We start from the raw sequence: 18,960 nt of genomic DNA, 5'->3' as shown, positions 1-18,960 counted from the left end.
ACTCTATCTCTCGTTTACGAAACATCAATTAAAAAAAAACTATTAAGATCGAAGCACACTGTTAAAACGTCACGCTGTGACGTCACGATGACATATAATCCAACCGCCCTCTAATGTCATATGATGTGTATCTTTACTTATATTATTTATGTGAAATAGCTTTGTATGTCTGTCTGTTTCACGAGCAAACCGCTGAACCGAATTTGAAGCAAGAAAAATAACTATTATAAACGCCTTGCAATAACAATTTCGATATCACAACAAATGAAATATATTTGAATTTGTTGTGTTAATGTTTTCCACCGACCCGCATTGGAACAGCGCGTTGGAATATGTTCTCAAAAGGGAGAGGAGGCCTCAGCCTAACAGTGGGAAATTTACAGGCTGTTGTTGTTATGTAAACGCGTTTGTTTTATTAAAGCTTGTGACACGCAGATTGTTCGTGGTTCAAAACCGGCCTCGGTTATTTGAAGAGCTAAAACTAACTCGCATAACTTCGCTAGCTAAGGTCTCAACTGTTTTTGCTGCAAATATAGATTTAATATTTATACAATATTCAGTGTGATGATTCAGCCAGTGTTTATGTCTGGGCAACATAAATTCATCATAAGGAAAGCTACATGACAGTCCATTTGCCCAACAGTGGGATCTTACCTGAGAGTTATTTTGTTATAGTCCACGATGAAGAGATTGCTAAAATTTCTTTATTTTTTTTCAGCGTGTCGTTTCAACAGTATGCATCCACCTTTACATTTATTACACCGATACACTTAGAACATTTAATCAAAATATCATCAACTATAATCTACTGTTTATGATAATAATTTATTTTGAAAAATTCCAAGAAGATTTCGAACATTAAAAAAATATATATCCATTAAAACCTTCACGTCGGTCGATGCCGATTAAAAATCGAGTAAAATTAAAATCGATTAATGAGATCTGTTTACAGGCGAACGATTAATTATAATTAATCTACATTATCTGTGTATTTGCTAAAAATCAACTCGCAGTCCGGCCGGATGCCCCGGAAGTTCTCAGCGCCATTTTCGCTGATGTTCGTATCCGTGAAGTCGATCCTCGCCAAGTTCGGAGCGGCCGTTGCTAGATGAACCAGACTCCGGTCCGTGATATTCCTATAACCCGTGACGGAGAGAAACCGTAGATTCGACCGGTCCGGTCTGGAGCCGGTATCGTGACCGACGACCATCGGACCATTGGGACCGATGTGGATTATATTGACGTCCTCGCCATCAGCGCGGCCGAAACGTCGCATCGCGAAATCCGTGACGAGCGAACTTGAGTCTACGTGGGATGACCGAAAGTTCAAATTCAAATGGCGGTCCAATTCGGACGAGTCGCGCGGGAAGCGATAAGTGTTCAACTGAGGCCCGACGCTGACGTATAACACGTGATGTCGCGGCTCGATCTGGTACTGGATTGGTGGAAGCGGTTCCCGCCTCTGATTCTGCTGATTCTGATTGGCGTTCTCCGGCGCGCAATTCACGTAGACCGGCTCCTGATTTTTCCGAAAGCAGACGTACTTCTCCTTCGGTTCATCGGATTTCTCGCCGTCCTTCGAAGTCGACGCGCCTTCGTTCACATTCTCGTTCGGACGTTTCAGATTCTGCTTCGGTTCTGGATCGTTCTGATCGTCGTTTATCGGCTTCGCCGTTTCCTCGGCTTTAGCATCATCAGCCTGTACTTTCTCCTGGTTCCTGGTTCCCTCTTCCTGACGTGTATTGTTCAGTTTCGCGCGCGACGTACTCGCTATAACGATAACCTCGTTCTGCCTACCGCATCGAAGTTCCCCGACATCGATTAATTGATCGATTTTTATGCAATCGACTATGCAGTCCGGACTGCCGCCTCTAGCGTTTTGTGCGCGAAAATTTTCATTCCTACCATCATCATTGGCCTGAGCGTCTTTATTTGAATTTGGAACGTTCTGCCCATTCGGTTCATTGTTACCATTTTCGTCATTCCTCGCTTCGTTCTCGTTCCTAGGTTCCTGGTTATCGAATCTATCGATAACCTCGTCGTTCGCCGCGTCTGGATCATCACTATCCGTCTCGATAACGCCGATAACGTTCACGTTAATCTCGCAGTTGATTTTCATTATCCTATTCTTCGGATATTCTTCGTTTTTTGAATCATTACTTTGACCTTGAGCGTCACTCGAATCATTGTTGACCTTCTGACGTTTGCTCAGCGGGGATTCCCCGTTCATATCGGCGCTGTCCCCGCTGCCGTCTTCCGTTTTCCTCTTGGAGGAACCCTCTTTATCCCTATCGGTGTTTACATTGGACGTTTCCGATCTGAAAGATGATTTTTTTACACATTAATAACTACGATCAACTTAATCTATATTAATATTATAAATGGGAAAGATACTGTATGCCTGTCTGTATGTTACGCTTTCGGGATCAAAAACATGAATTAATTTTGATTAAATTTGGAGCTACAAGGCCATTTACATTACATTTTACCTATTACTTAAAGACCAACCACAGACGTAATTTATTATCGAATAAATTCAAATCAATCAAAATCAAAATATACTTTATTCAAGTAGGCTTTTACGAGCACTTTTGAATCGTCATTTAAACAACTGTATTAAGAGAAGCTGACGGTTCAAAAGGATTTGAAGCTCATGTCAAAAAAAAGGTATAATACTACAATACGTACACGTATTATTCGATACAAGATTTTGTAGATGATAAAAAGGCGTGGAATTAATACCTGTTGACTTCCAGGCAGGATATATTAATTCAAATAACTGTATTAACTAACATGACTGTATTTTTTTAAATGTTGAAAAAGAGTAACTACTGAATTTCTTGCCGGTTCTTCTCGGTAGAATCAACTTTCCGAACCGTTGGTAGCTTCACTTATGTTGAATCCAATATTAATTTGTCAGATTTAAGTTAATAATTAATATATTTTATTAGTATTGTAAGTTATAACTAAGCATACGAGTAACAGATGGGGCTAGTATACTTTTGAATCGCGGTATAATTTCGCTCAAGTAAAAATTATATTAAGTCATACAATTTTATTTGTTTTTCGCTTCCCACCAGTAGATGGCATTGTACCCAATCCTAGAACACACAATAGTTTTCTTTATTTATTTGTACAATACATTTCTTTGCATTAATTAAATTTGAGTTTTAACAACAGTGTGTAGTTTCATTTAATAGTACAAGTAAGGACAACTTAATTGTTAAATGACGATTCGTAAGTGCTTGTAAAAGCTCACTTGAATAAAGTTTATTTTAATTTTGATACATACTGTATCATTGCACTTTGATCATAACATTCTGTAATTAAAATGGAACGAGGAGATACTGAGTTTGTTAACGGTATTACGTCGAATCAACTTTCAAAACCCGTGGTAACATTACATTAGACAGTGTAATATGACCGTTCAAAAGTCAGTCAGTCAGTCAGTGTATCGTTGTTGGACAGTCATAATTTCTTTTATTAATGGTATAGGTTGGCGGACGAGCTTATAGGCCACCTGATGGTAAATGGTCACCATCAACCATAGACAATGAAGCTGTAAGAAATATTAACTATTGCTTACATCGTCAGTGTGCATCAACCTTGGGAACTAAGATGTTATGTCCCTTGTGCCTGTAGTTATACTGGCTTCAGGAGTCGACGTAGAAAAAGTTCATTAGTTTTCTATGTCGACTTGGGTCTGGGTTTGTGGTGCCGTCGTTACTTCTCATTTCCACAACACAAGTGCTTTAGCTACTTACATTGGGATCAGAGTAATGTATGTGATGTTGTACAATATTTATTTATTTGTATTTGTAAAAAGACTTATGAAATTAATGCATAATTATTGAAATGTAATATTTGTTTAGACCACTCCTACCATTGAAATATATCTAAGAGACTTCTGACAAGTACTTTTCATTATTCATAGACAATTAATGACAATTCCTCACACAAACTTAAAAACAAAGATATTACGTCAGTTGAGATTATAAACGCAATGTTTGAGTGTAAATTAAACTTTATGTCGACACCTCCCACGCATAAAGTCGTATGTAAGAAAATGTTATTTATCAGTAAAGCGTTAACTTTCATATTTGCGTTGCTAAGCCAACAAATTCGGTATGTGATCTATTTTTATACACAGTACAGATTGTATGTTACAGAGTATAATAAGGCTTTTAATTGAATTAAAATTATTTTTAAAAAGTGCATGTAAATCGACGTGTCGAATTGACGAATATATTAGGTCATATGATATTACAAGTTATTACGTTTGTGTAAAGATCATATTCACATGAGAAATAAATACTGATAATTTGGGATGGCGTACTCAATTCGGATGTGATCGGTTTTACGAATTTTGCCGATGCGACATCTGAGTTGTGTCGTACTATACGACTTTATGCGTGGGGCCTGTCGATATCTATGTATATGTGTGTGTAGTGTTATATATTTAAATAATATACACATATAATGTACCTTGGTTATAATAAAGGATAATTTACTAACGTCACGTTTTTTGTGCCCCCATCGACCGGCGCCGTATGGCTACTCGACGGCTGTGGGTTATCAGAGTCTGCGGAATCGCTTGATTCCGGACTCGATTTCGATTTGAAGTAATCCGGTTCCTGTAAAAATAGAGAAACATAAGGAAATAATACCTATTGGGCCACTGGGGAGATCCGAGATGGCCCAGTGGTTTGAACGCGTGCATCTTAACCGATGATTGCGTGTTTCAAACCCAGGCAAGCACCACTGAATAATCATGTGCTTAATTTGTGTTCATAATTCATCTCGTTCTCATGCATGTGTCTAATTTCATTGTAATTCTGCCACATGTGTATTCCACCAACCTGTATTGGAACACCGTGGTGAAATATGGCCCAAACCTTCTCCTTAACGGAAAACGAAGCGTTAGTCCTACAGTGGGAAATTTACAGGCTGTTGTTGGTGTCTGTATGGTCCTCACGAGACTGAATCTCACTGAGAGTAGGGGGGGGGGATTACATAAATATTAGCTTCCCTATGTTCTTTTCTTATAACTATATAAAACTATTATACGCGCGACGCCAGTCTATACCGTCCATACTTAATATTCTAGAAAAAAGGTTCGAATGCTAGGACAACTTCTATTTTCCGAGTTGGACTCCAGAGAAATGGGTCCCCACCTGCGCCTAAAAAAGGTTCGAAGGCTTGGACAACTTCTATCTTCCAAGTTGGACTCCAGAGCAATGGGTCCCCACCTGCGCCTAAAAAAGGTTCGAAGGCTTGGACAACTTCTATCTTCAGAGTTGGACTCCAGAGCAATGGGTCCCCACCTGCGCCTAAAAAAGGTTCGAATGCTTGGACAACTTCTATCTTCAGAGTTGGACTGCAGAGCAATGGGTCCCCACCTGCGCCTAAAAAAGGTTCGAATGCTTGGACAACTTCTATCTTCAGAGTTGGACTCCAGAGCAATGGGTCACCCACCTGCGCCTCCCAGTCGTCGAGCTGTCGGTGCGCGCGCGGCGGGTCGTCGGCGTAGTGCGCGTGGTGGTGCTTGAAGCGCACGGAGCGCCGGCGCCGCGACGCCAGCCACAGGTTCTCGAGGCGCGGCAGCCAGCCCAGCGCCGACACCTCCGAGTCGCCCACCGGCGAGCCGCGCAAATCCAGCGACTGCGGCGCACACGTCATACCTCTCAATCACTCTCCAATCTATCTGTCTCTTTCTACTATATATAACATTATTGATTGACCGGAATTTTGAATAACAATGATTTCTTGGCAGGGCTTTGTGCAAGCCCGTCTGGGTAGGTACTACCAACTCATCAGACATGCTACCATCAAACTACAATACTCAGCACTGTTGTGTTCCGGTTTGAAGGGTGAGTGAGTCAGTGTGACTACAGGTAATATCTACTAAAAAAAAACTGTAATTTCAAATATCTAAGCATACATAGGGACAGCGGTAAGATACTTCGTTTAATACTATGTAATGATAATGATTTAATCTTTACTAATATTATAAATGTGAAAGCCACTCTCTTTGTCTCGCTCTTTCACGACTAAACCGCTGAACCGAATTTCATCAAATTTGGTATGAAGCAAACTTCAACTCCGAGAAAAGACATAGGCTACATTTTTGCCTGTCACAACTCCCCAAACTTAAACCCGTAAACTAACTCAACCCACCCTCAGGGTCCTGAAACCGTATCTGGAGGTCAGGGAGGCGTACGCCACGAACTCCGCCAGCTTGGGGCAGTCGCGCATGAACAACTCCTCGAGTTTAGGCATCTTGCTGAGCGGCAGCAGCGTCGCTGGATCCATCCACTCGCACTCCGACACGTTCAGACTCTGTAACCAAAACAGCATCACCAAAAATCGTCACCAACAATTCATACCACGCTAACTCGGAGTGTCAGCACACTCCGCTAATTCATCTCGTTATCGGCGGTAAAGGAAAACATCGTGAGGAAACCTGCATGTGACTAATTTCATCGAAATTCTGCCACATGTGCATTCCACCAAACCGCATTGAAAGCGCGTGATAGAATGTTCCAAACATTCTCCTCAAAGGAAGAGGAGACCAGATGTGGGAAAATTACAGGCTTTTCGGCCAACTCAAGAGGTCCATTATTAAGAGTCAGAACATAAATATTCAGGACATAATGCTACATAAAGAACGGTCGTCAGTTGATGAAAGAAATTCGAAAATATACGGCTTTTTGGGTACGTGTCTTATTTCAAGAAATTTCTACCACATGTAAATCCAACAACCGGCATTGGAACAGCGTGGTGTAATATGTTCCGAACCTTCTCATCAAAGGGAGAAGAGGTCTTAGCCCAGCGGGAAATTTACAGGCCGCTTTTTTTTGTCCGAACGAACCGAAACCACACGAATTTTGCGCCAACTTCTGGACCAACATTCCAATAAATACCAAACACCCATTACACATAACGGCAATCAGCATTGGTCATACTCCTTCGCCACAATATTGGCCAAAGTTAACCGCCATTATTCCAACCCAGCAAAGTCAGAACAGCTGGACACTAACTCACCTCCAGCACCGGTAAATGATCCTGTATCTTGAACAGGAACGACTTGTCGACCGCCATGTTGAAGCACCTCGTCCCGCGGAGGGACAGCTTCTTCAGCATCTTCGGAAAGTGACCAAGGCTCGTCTGCAAACAACGAACAAGCATATTACGATATTGCGAGCGTTCTCAGTCAATTAACCTAAAGAAACCTATAGAGAGACTGTAAAGTAAATCCAAAATGGCTACCAAATTCCTTTTTTTTATGGTATATATGTGTATGGTATATTTACACAAGGCCTTAATAAATTATATACCTAAACCTTTCAACTTAAGCCGTCTGTCTATTCGTGAAAATGTCATGAAACTTCGTTCGGTAGTTTTTTTTATGGAATTAGGTTGGCGGACGAGCATATGGGCCACCTGATGGTAAGTGATCATCGCCCATAGACAATGACGCTGTCAGAAATATTAACCATTCCTTACATCGTCAATGTGCCATCAACCTTGGGAACTAAGATGTTATGTCCCTTGTGACTGTAGTTAAACTGGCTCACTCACCCGTCAAACAGGAACACAACAATACTGAGTACTGTTATTTGGCGGTAGAATAACTGATGAGTGGGTGGTACCTACCCAGACGGGCTTGCACAAAGCCCTACCACCAACTACCATCAAGTAGTTAAAATTCAAGATGGCGACTAGTTACCACCCTACGACACCCCCCCCCCCCCCCCGCTTACACATCCCGAGGACGATAAGTAGTAACATATATATAATATAATAGGCTATTTCAAAATTCCATAAACAAAAAGCATTTTTTAAACGTGTGTCACGTGACACAAAACGCTTCTGATTGGTCGGGTTTATGATATCGTCACTTGCTTGTTAACCTCGTCTGCCTACTGTAAGTGAATTATATTATGTACCACAGATTACAATACAGGCAAGTGACGTACTGGGTTCCTTAACCTGTACTTAGTAACATAACCACCACCTACTTGGTGGTAGGGCTTTGTGCAAGCCCGTCTGGGTAGGTACCACCCACTCATCAGTTATTCTACCAACAAACTACAATATTCAGTACTGTTGTGTTCCGGTTTGAAGGGTGAGTGAGCCAGTGTAACTACAGGCACAAGATACATAACAACTTGGTTCCCAAGGTTGGTGGCGCATTGACGATGTAAGGAATACCTAGTTAATATTTCAGCTTCATTGTCTATGGGTGATTGTGACCACTTACCATCAGGTCCATATGCTCGTCCGGCAACCTAATCCATAAAAATTTATTTTAAGAAGCAATCAAGCACAGCCTATAGTTAATTCAATTACGTAGATTAGAAGTAAGATATAGTTATAATTACCCGATTACAGTCTATATTACAGTAGTCCACGGCGAGCGTGGTCAGCTGAGTGCAGGTGGTGACCAACTGCTGGAGAAGCTGCGGCGAGAACGAGAACTGGGGCCCGTTGCAGCGCTGCGGCCCACTGCGGCCCATGTCGCTCTCGTCGGTCCACGATGGGAAACCACGGTATCTGTGACAAAAAAAAGATTGACCATTGAAAAATATTCACCAATGATTGATAGACCTTGGGAATGAAACGATCACCTCCTGGCTATTTTTAATATACAATATATATGAGCTGATGATTTTGTAAATTTTGTAAAAAAATGCATTGGTAGAAAAAGCTTATTATTCGATACAAGATTTTATAGATGATAAAAAAGCGTGGAGTTAATATCTGTTGACTTCCAAGCAGGATATATTCATTTAAATAATTGTATTAACTAACATGACATGACTTTGTATTTTTTAAATGTTGAAAAAGAGTAACTACTGAGTTTCTTGCCGGTTCTTCTCGGTAGAATCTACTTTCCGAACCGGTGGTAGCTCCACTTAATTGTAAAATGACGATTCAAAAGGGCTTGTAAAAGCCTACTTGAATAGAGTTTATTTTGATTTGATTTGGTTTAATGAAGCTCTCACCTCGGCAGATTTGGAGTCCTCTGCGCGCTGATGAAGAGCCTCGCGTGATGCCTCTCCAAGTGCACGGGGATCGGTATTTCGTGGATCTGTTCTGGAGACAAGATACACATATTATTAGAAAGATCTATCCAATATTTTCACCAATTACTTTTGGGCATCTAATAAATTCATTAGCTGTTCAAAGAGATCATTATATAAACACTTATTGGTGTTTTCTTGGGTTTCCACAATCATCGGTTGGACCGGCCAAGTGCGAGTCCGTCGGAAAAGGGTTCCGTACCATTATCTATAAAAAAAATTAAATATGAGACAACATCAAATACACTACTCTGATCCCAATGTAAGTAGCTAAAGCACTTGTGTTGTGGAAAATCAGAAGTAACGACGGCACTAACACCCAGACCCAAGAAAATATAGAAAACTAATGATAATCTACATCGACTCGACCGGACGAACCCGGGACCTCGAAGTGGCGTACCCATGAAAACCGGTGTACACACTACTCGACCACCGAGGTCGTCTCCAAATCATATCCATTGTATAGGAGAACCACTTTTTAGTATTCGCTGTCATAGCGACAACATTACATACATTATCTGTAAAGTATCAATTTAAAAAAAAACACAATCGGACAAACTGACAAAATGAATACAGGCAATTGACTAAATAAAACTGACTAAATAAAATTGACTAAAACTGTAATTAGGGAAATGGAAATACATGAAAACAAAAGAAATGTAACAGCCTCCTCTACCTTTGAGGAGAAATTTGGCGTCGCTTGCCTGGGATTGAAACCGCAATCATCGGTTAGGACGATCGCGATCTAACCACTGGGCCATCTCAGGAGTTTATAGTACGACACAACTTAGATGTAGCATCGGCAAAATTCGTAAAACCGATCACATCCGAATTGACTACGCTATCCCAAATTATCAATATCTATTTCTTACGTGAATATGATCTTTACGCAAACGTAATAACTTGTAATATCATATGACCTAATATATTCGTCAATTTGACGCGTCGCTTTACACGCACTCGCTGTCTCGGGTCGAACTGACGCGGGAATCTATAGCGCGTCGAGTGTAAGTTGGCGTGTGGCAAAAACATGTACTAATTTTTCTTGTTCATTTATATCTTATTTGTTTTATTTACCCTCATTAAGAAAACTTACCGAAAATCTATTAAAAATAAGACGTAGATAATTATTTTCTAGGGAGATATTGGTAAAATAAACAAAAAAGTGGTGAGACAAATGGTGTAGCAGGTGCTGCCACAGGAACGCCAACTTACCGACTTACTTACTTGACAGTCTGTATAGCGACGAATAGCGTCGAACGGCGCGATAGGGAGCTGTTTCTAGTGGTTGTGTGAATCGGCTGTGATTGGTGCTATTGAATCTACCTATGCGACATCTAAGTCGCGTCGTACTGTACGTATAACACAAGACTCACCGCACACGCGAGGTTCATTATTCGTACCTGCCTCGCTCTCACTCGATTCATCTTTTTCCTCGGCGGCTTCCTTACGCGTCACGTTTATGAGTCCAAGGCATCTAGGAACAGCGTGAAAATTTATCACGATAACCCTAAACAGGACTTAAAAACTCATATGTCTAGTAAGCCAATTTGAAGACCAGTGCATATTCGAAACCCAAACAACAGTACTCAGTACTGTTGTGTTCCGGTTTGAAGAGTGAGCCAATATAACTACAGGCACAAGCGACATAACATCTTAGTTTCCAAGGTTGATGGCACATTGCTTATGCAACTCTGGATCCTTAGGTCCTGCCCAACAATTCAAACTCTCATACACCGATTGGAAGACATACAGCAATGCTTAGTATTGTTGTGTTCCGGTTTGAAGGGTGTGTCAGTGTATCTACAGGCACAAGGGACATAACATCTTAGTTCCCAAGGTTGGTGGCACGTTGCTCTTATAAGGGACGGTTTATATTTCTTACAGTAAATGTCTATGGGCGATAGTGACCAGTTACCGTCTATCTTATTACTATCCTTATCTCTCGATAACAGCTACACAATGCACAACAAACACTTCTTTATTTACAACAACAACAGCCTGTAATTCCCACTGCTGGGCTAAAAGCTCTCTCTTTGAGAAGGTTTGAAACATATTCCACCACCCTGTTTCAATGCAGGTTGGTGGAATACACATGTGGCAGAATTTCTATGAAATCTGTCACATGCAGGTTTTTCATGATGTTTTCCTTCACCGCTGAGCACGAGATGAATTATAAAGACAAATTAAGCACATGAATCAGCGGTGCTTGCCTGGGTTTGAACCCGCAATTATCGGTTAAGATGCACGCGTTCTAACCACTGGGCCATCTCGACCCTAGATTATATAACTATCTCGATTTATATAACTCTATTTATAACACAACACTATTACATGTAACTACTTATATACACTTTAATTTAACATCCAAATCAACTTCGTCGACATTCAAGACCATTCACCAACACCACAGATTATATAACTCTCGACCAATGACATCGCGTCATTTCAAGGTCAAAAGTTTATTAATCTCAACTCATCTTAGACATTCTACCGCCACACAACAGTACTCAGTATTGTTGTGTTCCGGTTTGAAGGGTGAGTGAGACAGTGTGATTACAAACACAAGGTACATAACATCTTAGTTCCCAATGAAGACATAGACAATGGTCTATGGGAGGTGGTGACCACTTACCATCAGGTGGCAGCATAAAAAATCTTGCCATTGAAACACACTTACCCGTCAGCGTTCCTCGCGTATCCGGAGACCATCAAAACGCGGGTGTCTTGATGGAGGGCGTTATCGAGGAGCCACTTGAGCCTCGCTTCGCTGCAGGGCACTGCGGTAGTGTCCACCCGCCTCCACAGCGATCGCTCGCGGACGAGACGACCGAGGCGAATGCACGAGCTGTATTTACAAATAACACCTTTTAAGTCCCAATGGTGGGCTTTCATTCAGATAACAGATTTCCATCAGACACATGGATTTTTAAACTAGCATGAGTTGTATTTAGTAACACAGTTTTATCAATTGCCTCTAGTCGCCATATCTTTTTTATTTTTCAAAAAAAATTTCGAGATTGTAAGCTGACATAAATTTTTGAATCAATTGCCTCTAGCCACCATTTTTTTTTTTCAAAACAAACTTTCGAGATTGTAAGCTGACATAAAATTTTGAACCAATTGTCTCTAGTTAGCTTATTTTTATTTGCAAAAAGTTATCGAGATTGTAAGCTGACATAAAATTGTGAATCAATTATCTACGATCAGCTTATTTTTTTTTATTATGCAAAAAAATCTATCGAAAATGTAAGCTGACATATATTTTTAGCATTGAATTCATTTCAATCATTTAACTTTATCGGAAAATTATAGGTAACCTAACCTAAGGCAATAGTGAATCAAGGTAGCATACGAAAGCGATCCTATGAAGCCTCCTGAAAGGACCCACCCTAAGAGTACCGCCAATATTATCAAGGGGGAATTCCGATGTACTAGGGCGCAGTCGAATCATAGATATTTTGTTTATCTAGTGCTCAGCAATGAAACTTTGGTACAGCGTTGGAAAAAATCGAACAGCAAGGAAAAATTCGAAATGGAAACGTTTAACAAAAAAAATAAGTGAAGCTACTACCGCTTCGGAATGTAGATTCTACCGCAAAGAACGGCAAGAAACTCAGTAGTTACACTTTATCAACATTTAAAACTACAAAATTCATGTTATTTAAATACAATTATGCATGTAGGTATGTAACATATCCTGACTGGATGACAGCAAGTATTAACTCAACGCTTTTTTATTCGTCTATATAATCTTGTATTAAATCCATATTGAATAAAGGAATTTGAGTTTGTTCCTTAATGGAAGAGTTTCTTCCTTACACTGTCAGACTTTAAAAAACTACCGCCAAATCAATGATATTCTAATAAACAGACATGTTATACGCATACTAAACAACAGAAAACAGTGTGCCGCGCCGGGGACCGTTTATTTTACATTTCGTCACAAGTAAAAAGGATAGCTTGATAAAAACAATAAGTAAAAGGGATAACTAGATGTTTTAATTAGGCAAAACGTATTACTAGATAATTATGATGTATTATAACGTATTACTGGCATAATTATGATGAAAACGACTAAAGGCAAACGTCCCAATTAGGACGTTTTCTAGTCTTCACTTTTTGCGCGTTAATGACATATCTGTTTACTAGAACATCATTGCGCCAAATCCTTAAATACCACGCCATTTATAAAATTACGTATTAATTCGCCAAAAGCTAAACTAGGATCGTAAGGAAACAATACACGTGATTCGAAAAACGTGACGCGGTCACGCAGCGAGTAATTACACAATTACACTCTTGGCACTTTATATCTATACATATAATAAAATTGGAGTGTCCGTTTGTAATATTAAAATAGCCCTTTTAAACACAATGCATATGTATGTATACACGGTACATATACCAAAATAACATTTTTTGTCTGTCTGTCTTTTTGTTCCGGCTAATCTCTGGAACTGCTGGGCCGATCTTGACGGAACTTTCACTGGCAGATAACTGATATAATGAGGAGTAACTTAGGTTACAATATTTATTTATTTTTGTTAAATTCAAACACGTACTAGGTCCCGGGCACAGCTAGCATACTTATATTAAATGGGAAAGTAACTCTATCTGTCTATATTAGAGATGCAATGCTCACACTAAATATAATACAGAATTGTTCTTGTATCTTTACTATATTGTCCATGTGTTAGATATAAAAATCTTCCTCTCGAATCTCTCTATTTATTAAAAAAAACCGCATCGTAATCCGTTGCGTATTAAAGATCTAAGCATTCTTACATAGAGACAGACAGCGGTGAGTGCCTTTGTCTTGTACTATGTAATGATTTATTTTGAAGCCAGCTTAAAACTTAAGGACACAGGCTACATTTTACCTAAGACTCGATCTCCAACCCTAAAACTCAGGTGAAAGGGGTCATTAATTAGATGAGACGATTTAAGGGGCATAAAGTGCTTAAGAAGACTGTTAAATTTATATAACGAAATAATAATTTAATTACTACTAGCAACATCTGTCTCTAGGTATGTCAACCCTACTTGTTCTGTCATTGTGTCTTCCGTTCAAATAAAAACTGTTAGTCTGTAAAAACTCAACGAGTGTTTCATCAAAGACACCAAATGTTATGAAGAAACTGTGATGAAAGTGCTGGTTACTCCTACCATTTCAGAATTATAAAATAGTATCAAAAAGTTTTAATCGAAATAATGTTGCCAGCAGAAAAATAAAAAAAAAACTATTATGAAAAACAGTGCATACAACGTAGAAAACATATGCACAGAGTAAGAAAACATTCGTCAGCTTTCAAATTCATTCCTTTATCAAGTCTTAAGCTCTTAGTACCTTTTGAATCTAAACATCGAATCATTGCGACGCAATATGTCATCCTCGATCGGTGAAGCAGATTATCGCTCACACTGAGCACACGAAAATAGATCTTAAGGTGACCAACCTCTTCTTACCCCGATTGTACAAATTACAAAAATAATTATGTACAGTACGACACAACTTAAATGTAGTAATATTCGTAAAACCGATCACATCCGAATTAAGTACGCTATCCCGAATTATCAATCCCACCTAAAACACTTAATGTAAAAAGGTGCCAAATCTCTCGATGTAGTCTTTCCATCTTAAAAAGTTTTGAGATCTCATAGAAGCCAAGTCCTATTCAAATTATTATGTAGTTATAAATCAACATTTACTAATTGTATCAATAGTTTTCTTTATATTATAATTATAGTGACTTGGCAATATAGTGACTTCTCATGTGAATATGATCTTTACACAAACGTAATAACTTGTAATATCACGTGACCTAATATATTCGTCAGTTTGACGCGTCGCTTTACACGCACTCGCTGTCTCGGGTCGAACTGACGCGGGAATCTATAGCGACGAATAGCGTCGAATGGCGCGATATGGAGCTGTTTCTATTGGTTGTGTGAATCGGCTGTGATCGGTTTCATTGCATTTTCCGATGCTACATCCAAGTTGTGTCGTACTATACCACTATAAGCACCGCTGATTAGGGCTAAGTGACACTTACAAACCAAGCGCTTTCAGATCTCTCGGAGAACAGTAGCGTAGGACGTAGAGTAGGACGTCATCAGACAAATCCAACAAATTAATTTGATTGTAACTGTTGTGGACGAAATCTGCGAACAAATAAATGATCTGTTAAATTATCTCAGTGTAGACTGTTTTTTTTTTTTAATTTAATTTAAACATCCACGTCTATCCACCTTTTTTTTAGTAAGTAACGTAAAGTAACAGCCTGTAAATTTCTCACTGCTGGGATAAGACCTCCTCTTCCATTAAGGAAAGGGTGGTGGAATGCAAATGTAGCAGAATTTGAATGAAATTAGTCACATGCAGGTGTCCTCACGATGTTTTCACTTTTTTTGAGGCGTTTCATATTTTACATTTTAAATAATAAATAAATATTCGCCAACATCACATACATTACTCTGATCCTGAATGTAAATAGCTAAAGCACTTGTTGTGTGGAAAATCAGAAGTAACAACCACAAACACCCAGACCGAGACAACATAGAAAATTAATGATAATCTACATCGACTCGGCCGGACGAACCCGAGACCTCGGAGTGTACCCATGAAAAGCGGTGTACACACTACTCGACCACGGAGGTCGTCAAGATATTACTACTACACTTCAGCAGATCTTCGCTGGAAATGGCCCACACAGACTTTTTTTTATAATAAGTAAGTCTGGTAGATAACAACAACTCAATATACATATAGTCGAGATGGCCCAATGGTTAGAACGCGTGCATCTTAACCGATGATTGCGGGTTCAAACCCAGGCAAGCACCGCTGATTCATGTGCTTAAATTGTCAAAAACATCGTGAGGAAACCTGCACGTGACAAATTTCATAGAAATTCTGCCACATGTGTATTCAACCAATCCGCATTGGAACAGCGTGGGAGAGGAGGCCTTTAGCCCAGCAATGGGAATTTACAGATTGTTGTTGTTGTTGCAATATATAGTCTACTACCAATACTACTTTATGTGTTCTGATTTAAAGCGAGCTAATAATAAATAAATTGAAATATTAAAAAAAAGAAATTAGTAGGCATCTGTATGTAAATATTTAGTATTTTGATGTAAATAAATATATATAAATATATAACATATAAAGTTAATTGTTTTTAGTCAAGTTAGTTATTTCAAAAATTATTTCAGTAATATTCAGAATCCAATTGGATAGATATCTAGTATAGTCTAAATCTGTCCTAAAATAATAATAAAAATTATCTGTTGTTTATGGTATTTTAATATTGACACTCTTTATATTATCTGTACCTCAATTTAATTTTTATTGTGCATATTGTTCACAGAGCACATAAATTATAAATCATTAAATTTTGAAATAGACTTTATCATAAATATCACTTCCAACACAGATTTTTTTCCGTGCATTTTTTTTTAAAATCATTAAATATTTTTTCCAGAAATATATTTTTAAATTCTCTTTTACAACTATATATAAGTTAATGCCACCAGTACAATATTACTTTACTATTTACAGTGTACATGCCTATAGTGAGTCTTTATATAGAATGGCCGCTAAGAAAACTAATTAATTTAATCGTAAACTTAAAAAAAAAACACTTAGAATTACAAAATTTTATTAATTAACAAAGTGTGTACAACCTTATCCAATCACAGAACGAGTACTCAATTATTTACTGGTTCTGTGATTGGAGTTAAAGTTGTTTATACAATATCAACCTTTTTTTGTTGCTATGTAATTGGCCGAAATATTGAATATTGAAAAAGCTATTTATGGACCTTGAGAAGCAAAATTAAAGTGTATTAAAGCATGTACCTATATGCATATTGAATTTGTAAATATGCAGTTTGTAAATACAGTGTAAACTCTATAATGTTAAACTCTCTATAAAGTAGAAGTGAGCATGACTTGGTTGGTTTGCGTTAAAACCCACATATTGATACACTCTTTATAGCAATACAGCCATCCACACACACACACATTTCTTCGTAAACAAGAAGAAATGTGTCCATAATTTTAGACAGTAACTATTTATTATCCTGCTCATCCAATCATATCTAATCTTCGAATCAAAGAGTTAGCATTTTTCGCTGCTAATACAACCAGTATTTTTTTAATTAAGATGAAGAAGATGATCAAGTGGACGAAACCGAATCACCACCAATTGTTGCTAAGTTGATAGAATTATTTTTGTTGTTTAATCAAAACGATTCCACCACATATCTATGATGAATGAATAAAATACGTACATAAAAATTACTGGCATAGAAAAAAAGTCACACAAAGTTATCGGACTATATGTGCAAACAATAATTTATAAGCTAATTTTTCTATTTTGATTTAGATTCAATCAATTTGGTTTTTCTTTGTTCACTCCATATAACAATAACTCTCTATAACGACAAAAATTGCTCAGTCCCTTGAATTTCGTTATAACGAGTTTACACTATATATGCTTAATTCTTTTGTTTTTTTTTTTTTAACATGGAAGACAAACCTATCACAATACTGAACTATAGATATCAAATCCATAAGAAATTTAAAGCTATCAATCTTGGGAACTAAGATGTTTTGTCCCTTGTGCCTTTAATTACACTGACTCACCCACCCCTTAAACGCGAACACATCAATACTAAGTATTGCAGTAGAATATCTACTGAGTGGGTGGTATGACCACACACTTGCGCTTAGAAAAAGTTATATCAATATCACTCCAATGGAATCAAATATGCTTATTAAATATTAATTATTTCAAACATTGATATTTATTTGAATTATTTATTTTTAAATAAATAGAAATAACTTCATTGGATGAACGAATTTAAATAATGGGTCACAAAATATTTACAGTCGAAATAAAAAAGATTTGAAAAAATAATGCTTTTTTTTCTACTTTGTTATAACTATAGTCATAATATGTAATGCCCTATAAGCACTGTATATAATAGATATTAAAATATACAAACTCTTTTTTAAATAATTGTTTATTTTTAAATTTAATTTAATTTCTCTTAAGAGCATATAGAGGATATTAAGAATGGAGCCTGGATATAAATAAAAAATCAAATAAACATATAATTATCTTATTTTGAAATTTTAAATATATTCATCTAGATATAACATGCATTGAAAACAAGTTTTTTTTTTATTAAGCAAAATAGACAAAGATCACTTAGCAATAAATAAAATAAAATATATAATACACCAAGGAGGACGGTCTATTTAATACAATAAAATCGATTCATACATTTATTTATACTTTTCCTATAAAATCAATACCAATTTGTTTTTATTGATTATCGACAGCGATCTTTTAAGTCAAAGAAAACAAAGGTTTTAATTGAAATATATTATACTACCATCTTGTACGCAGCCGCTATCATCCAATTCGCGTTTTGTATCACATTCTATGTGCACTGAACCCATTTTAAAGCAGAAATACTGGTATAAGACCCACAAAATACCACTTTTGACTTCCTTCGAAGTCAATACTAAAATACACACGACACAAAGGACTGCGGATTCATTACGACGACCCGGTGAGTAAGCTTAATCTTAAGAGGTAAACAGTTTATTTCACGAAATTGGAACGATTCCAAGCTAAAGGCAATATCATCCCCAAATACCCGAAAATAAGAAAATTATGACAGCACCCAGCAGTCAGCAAAAAACAAGAATTGATATTCCGATTTCCGATTACAGTAATAGACAACAATTTTTTAGTTTATGGGACTCTAAGAAAAATATAAAAGTAACGCCAATTTTTTTGAAAAATTATAGTTTCTTCAACAATAATAAAAACACAACATTTAATTATCATTTACGTAT

The 18,960-nt window shown here is 37.7% G+C and overlaps 1 protein-coding gene across 2 annotated transcripts; it reads right to left on the bottom strand.

The window, feature by feature from the left end:
• Nucleotides 1-577: 577 nt before the first annotated feature.
• Nucleotides 578-18,825, bottom strand: LOC124542167. 2 transcript variants are annotated; one of them, XM_047120100.1, is made up of 11 exons: nt 18,492-18,825; nt 15,143-15,251; nt 11,767-11,934; nt 10,463-10,563; nt 9,009-9,099; nt 8,385-8,556; nt 7,045-7,167; nt 6,178-6,339; nt 5,476-5,661; nt 4,516-4,634; nt 578-2,318 (listed from the first exon to the last, which is right to left on the bottom strand). In XM_047120100.1, the coding sequence occupies exons 1-11, from the start codon at nt 18,556-18,558 to the stop codon at nt 971-973; spliced, it is 2,646 nt and encodes an 881-aa protein (XP_046976056.1). In that variant the 5' UTR covers nt 18,559-18,825; the 3' UTR covers nt 578-970. The 2 variants fall into 2 exon arrangements, with proteins under 2 accessions (XP_046976056.1, XP_046976057.1); XM_047120101.1 differs by having other exon boundaries at nt 10,490-10,563.
• Between the last annotated feature and the right edge of the window lie 135 nt (nt 18,826-18,960).

The sequence above is a fragment of the Vanessa cardui genome, chromosome 30 (genome assembly GCF_905220365.1).
Source record: "Vanessa cardui chromosome 30, ilVanCard2.1, whole genome shotgun sequence".
In the NCBI taxonomy this organism is placed as follows: Eukaryota; Metazoa; Arthropoda; class Insecta; order Lepidoptera; family Nymphalidae; genus Vanessa; species Vanessa cardui.
Note: the sequence above shows the minus strand (reverse complement) of the source record. Positions and strands in the feature narration are given on the sequence as shown.

Coding starts and splice junctions, on each gene's coding strand:
- LOC124542167 (XM_047120100.1), bottom strand. CDS start 18,558: ATGGGTTCAGTGCACATAGAATGTGATACAAAACGCGAATTGGATGAT. Junction 15,252..18,491: donor TAGCGGCTGCGTACAAGATG/GTAGTATAATAT, acceptor ATTTGTTCGCAG/ATTTCGTCCACAACAGTTAC. Junction 11,935..15,142: donor GATCTGAAAGCGCTTGGTTT/GTAAGTGTCACT, acceptor TTGTAAATACAG/CTCGTGCATTCGCCTCGGTC.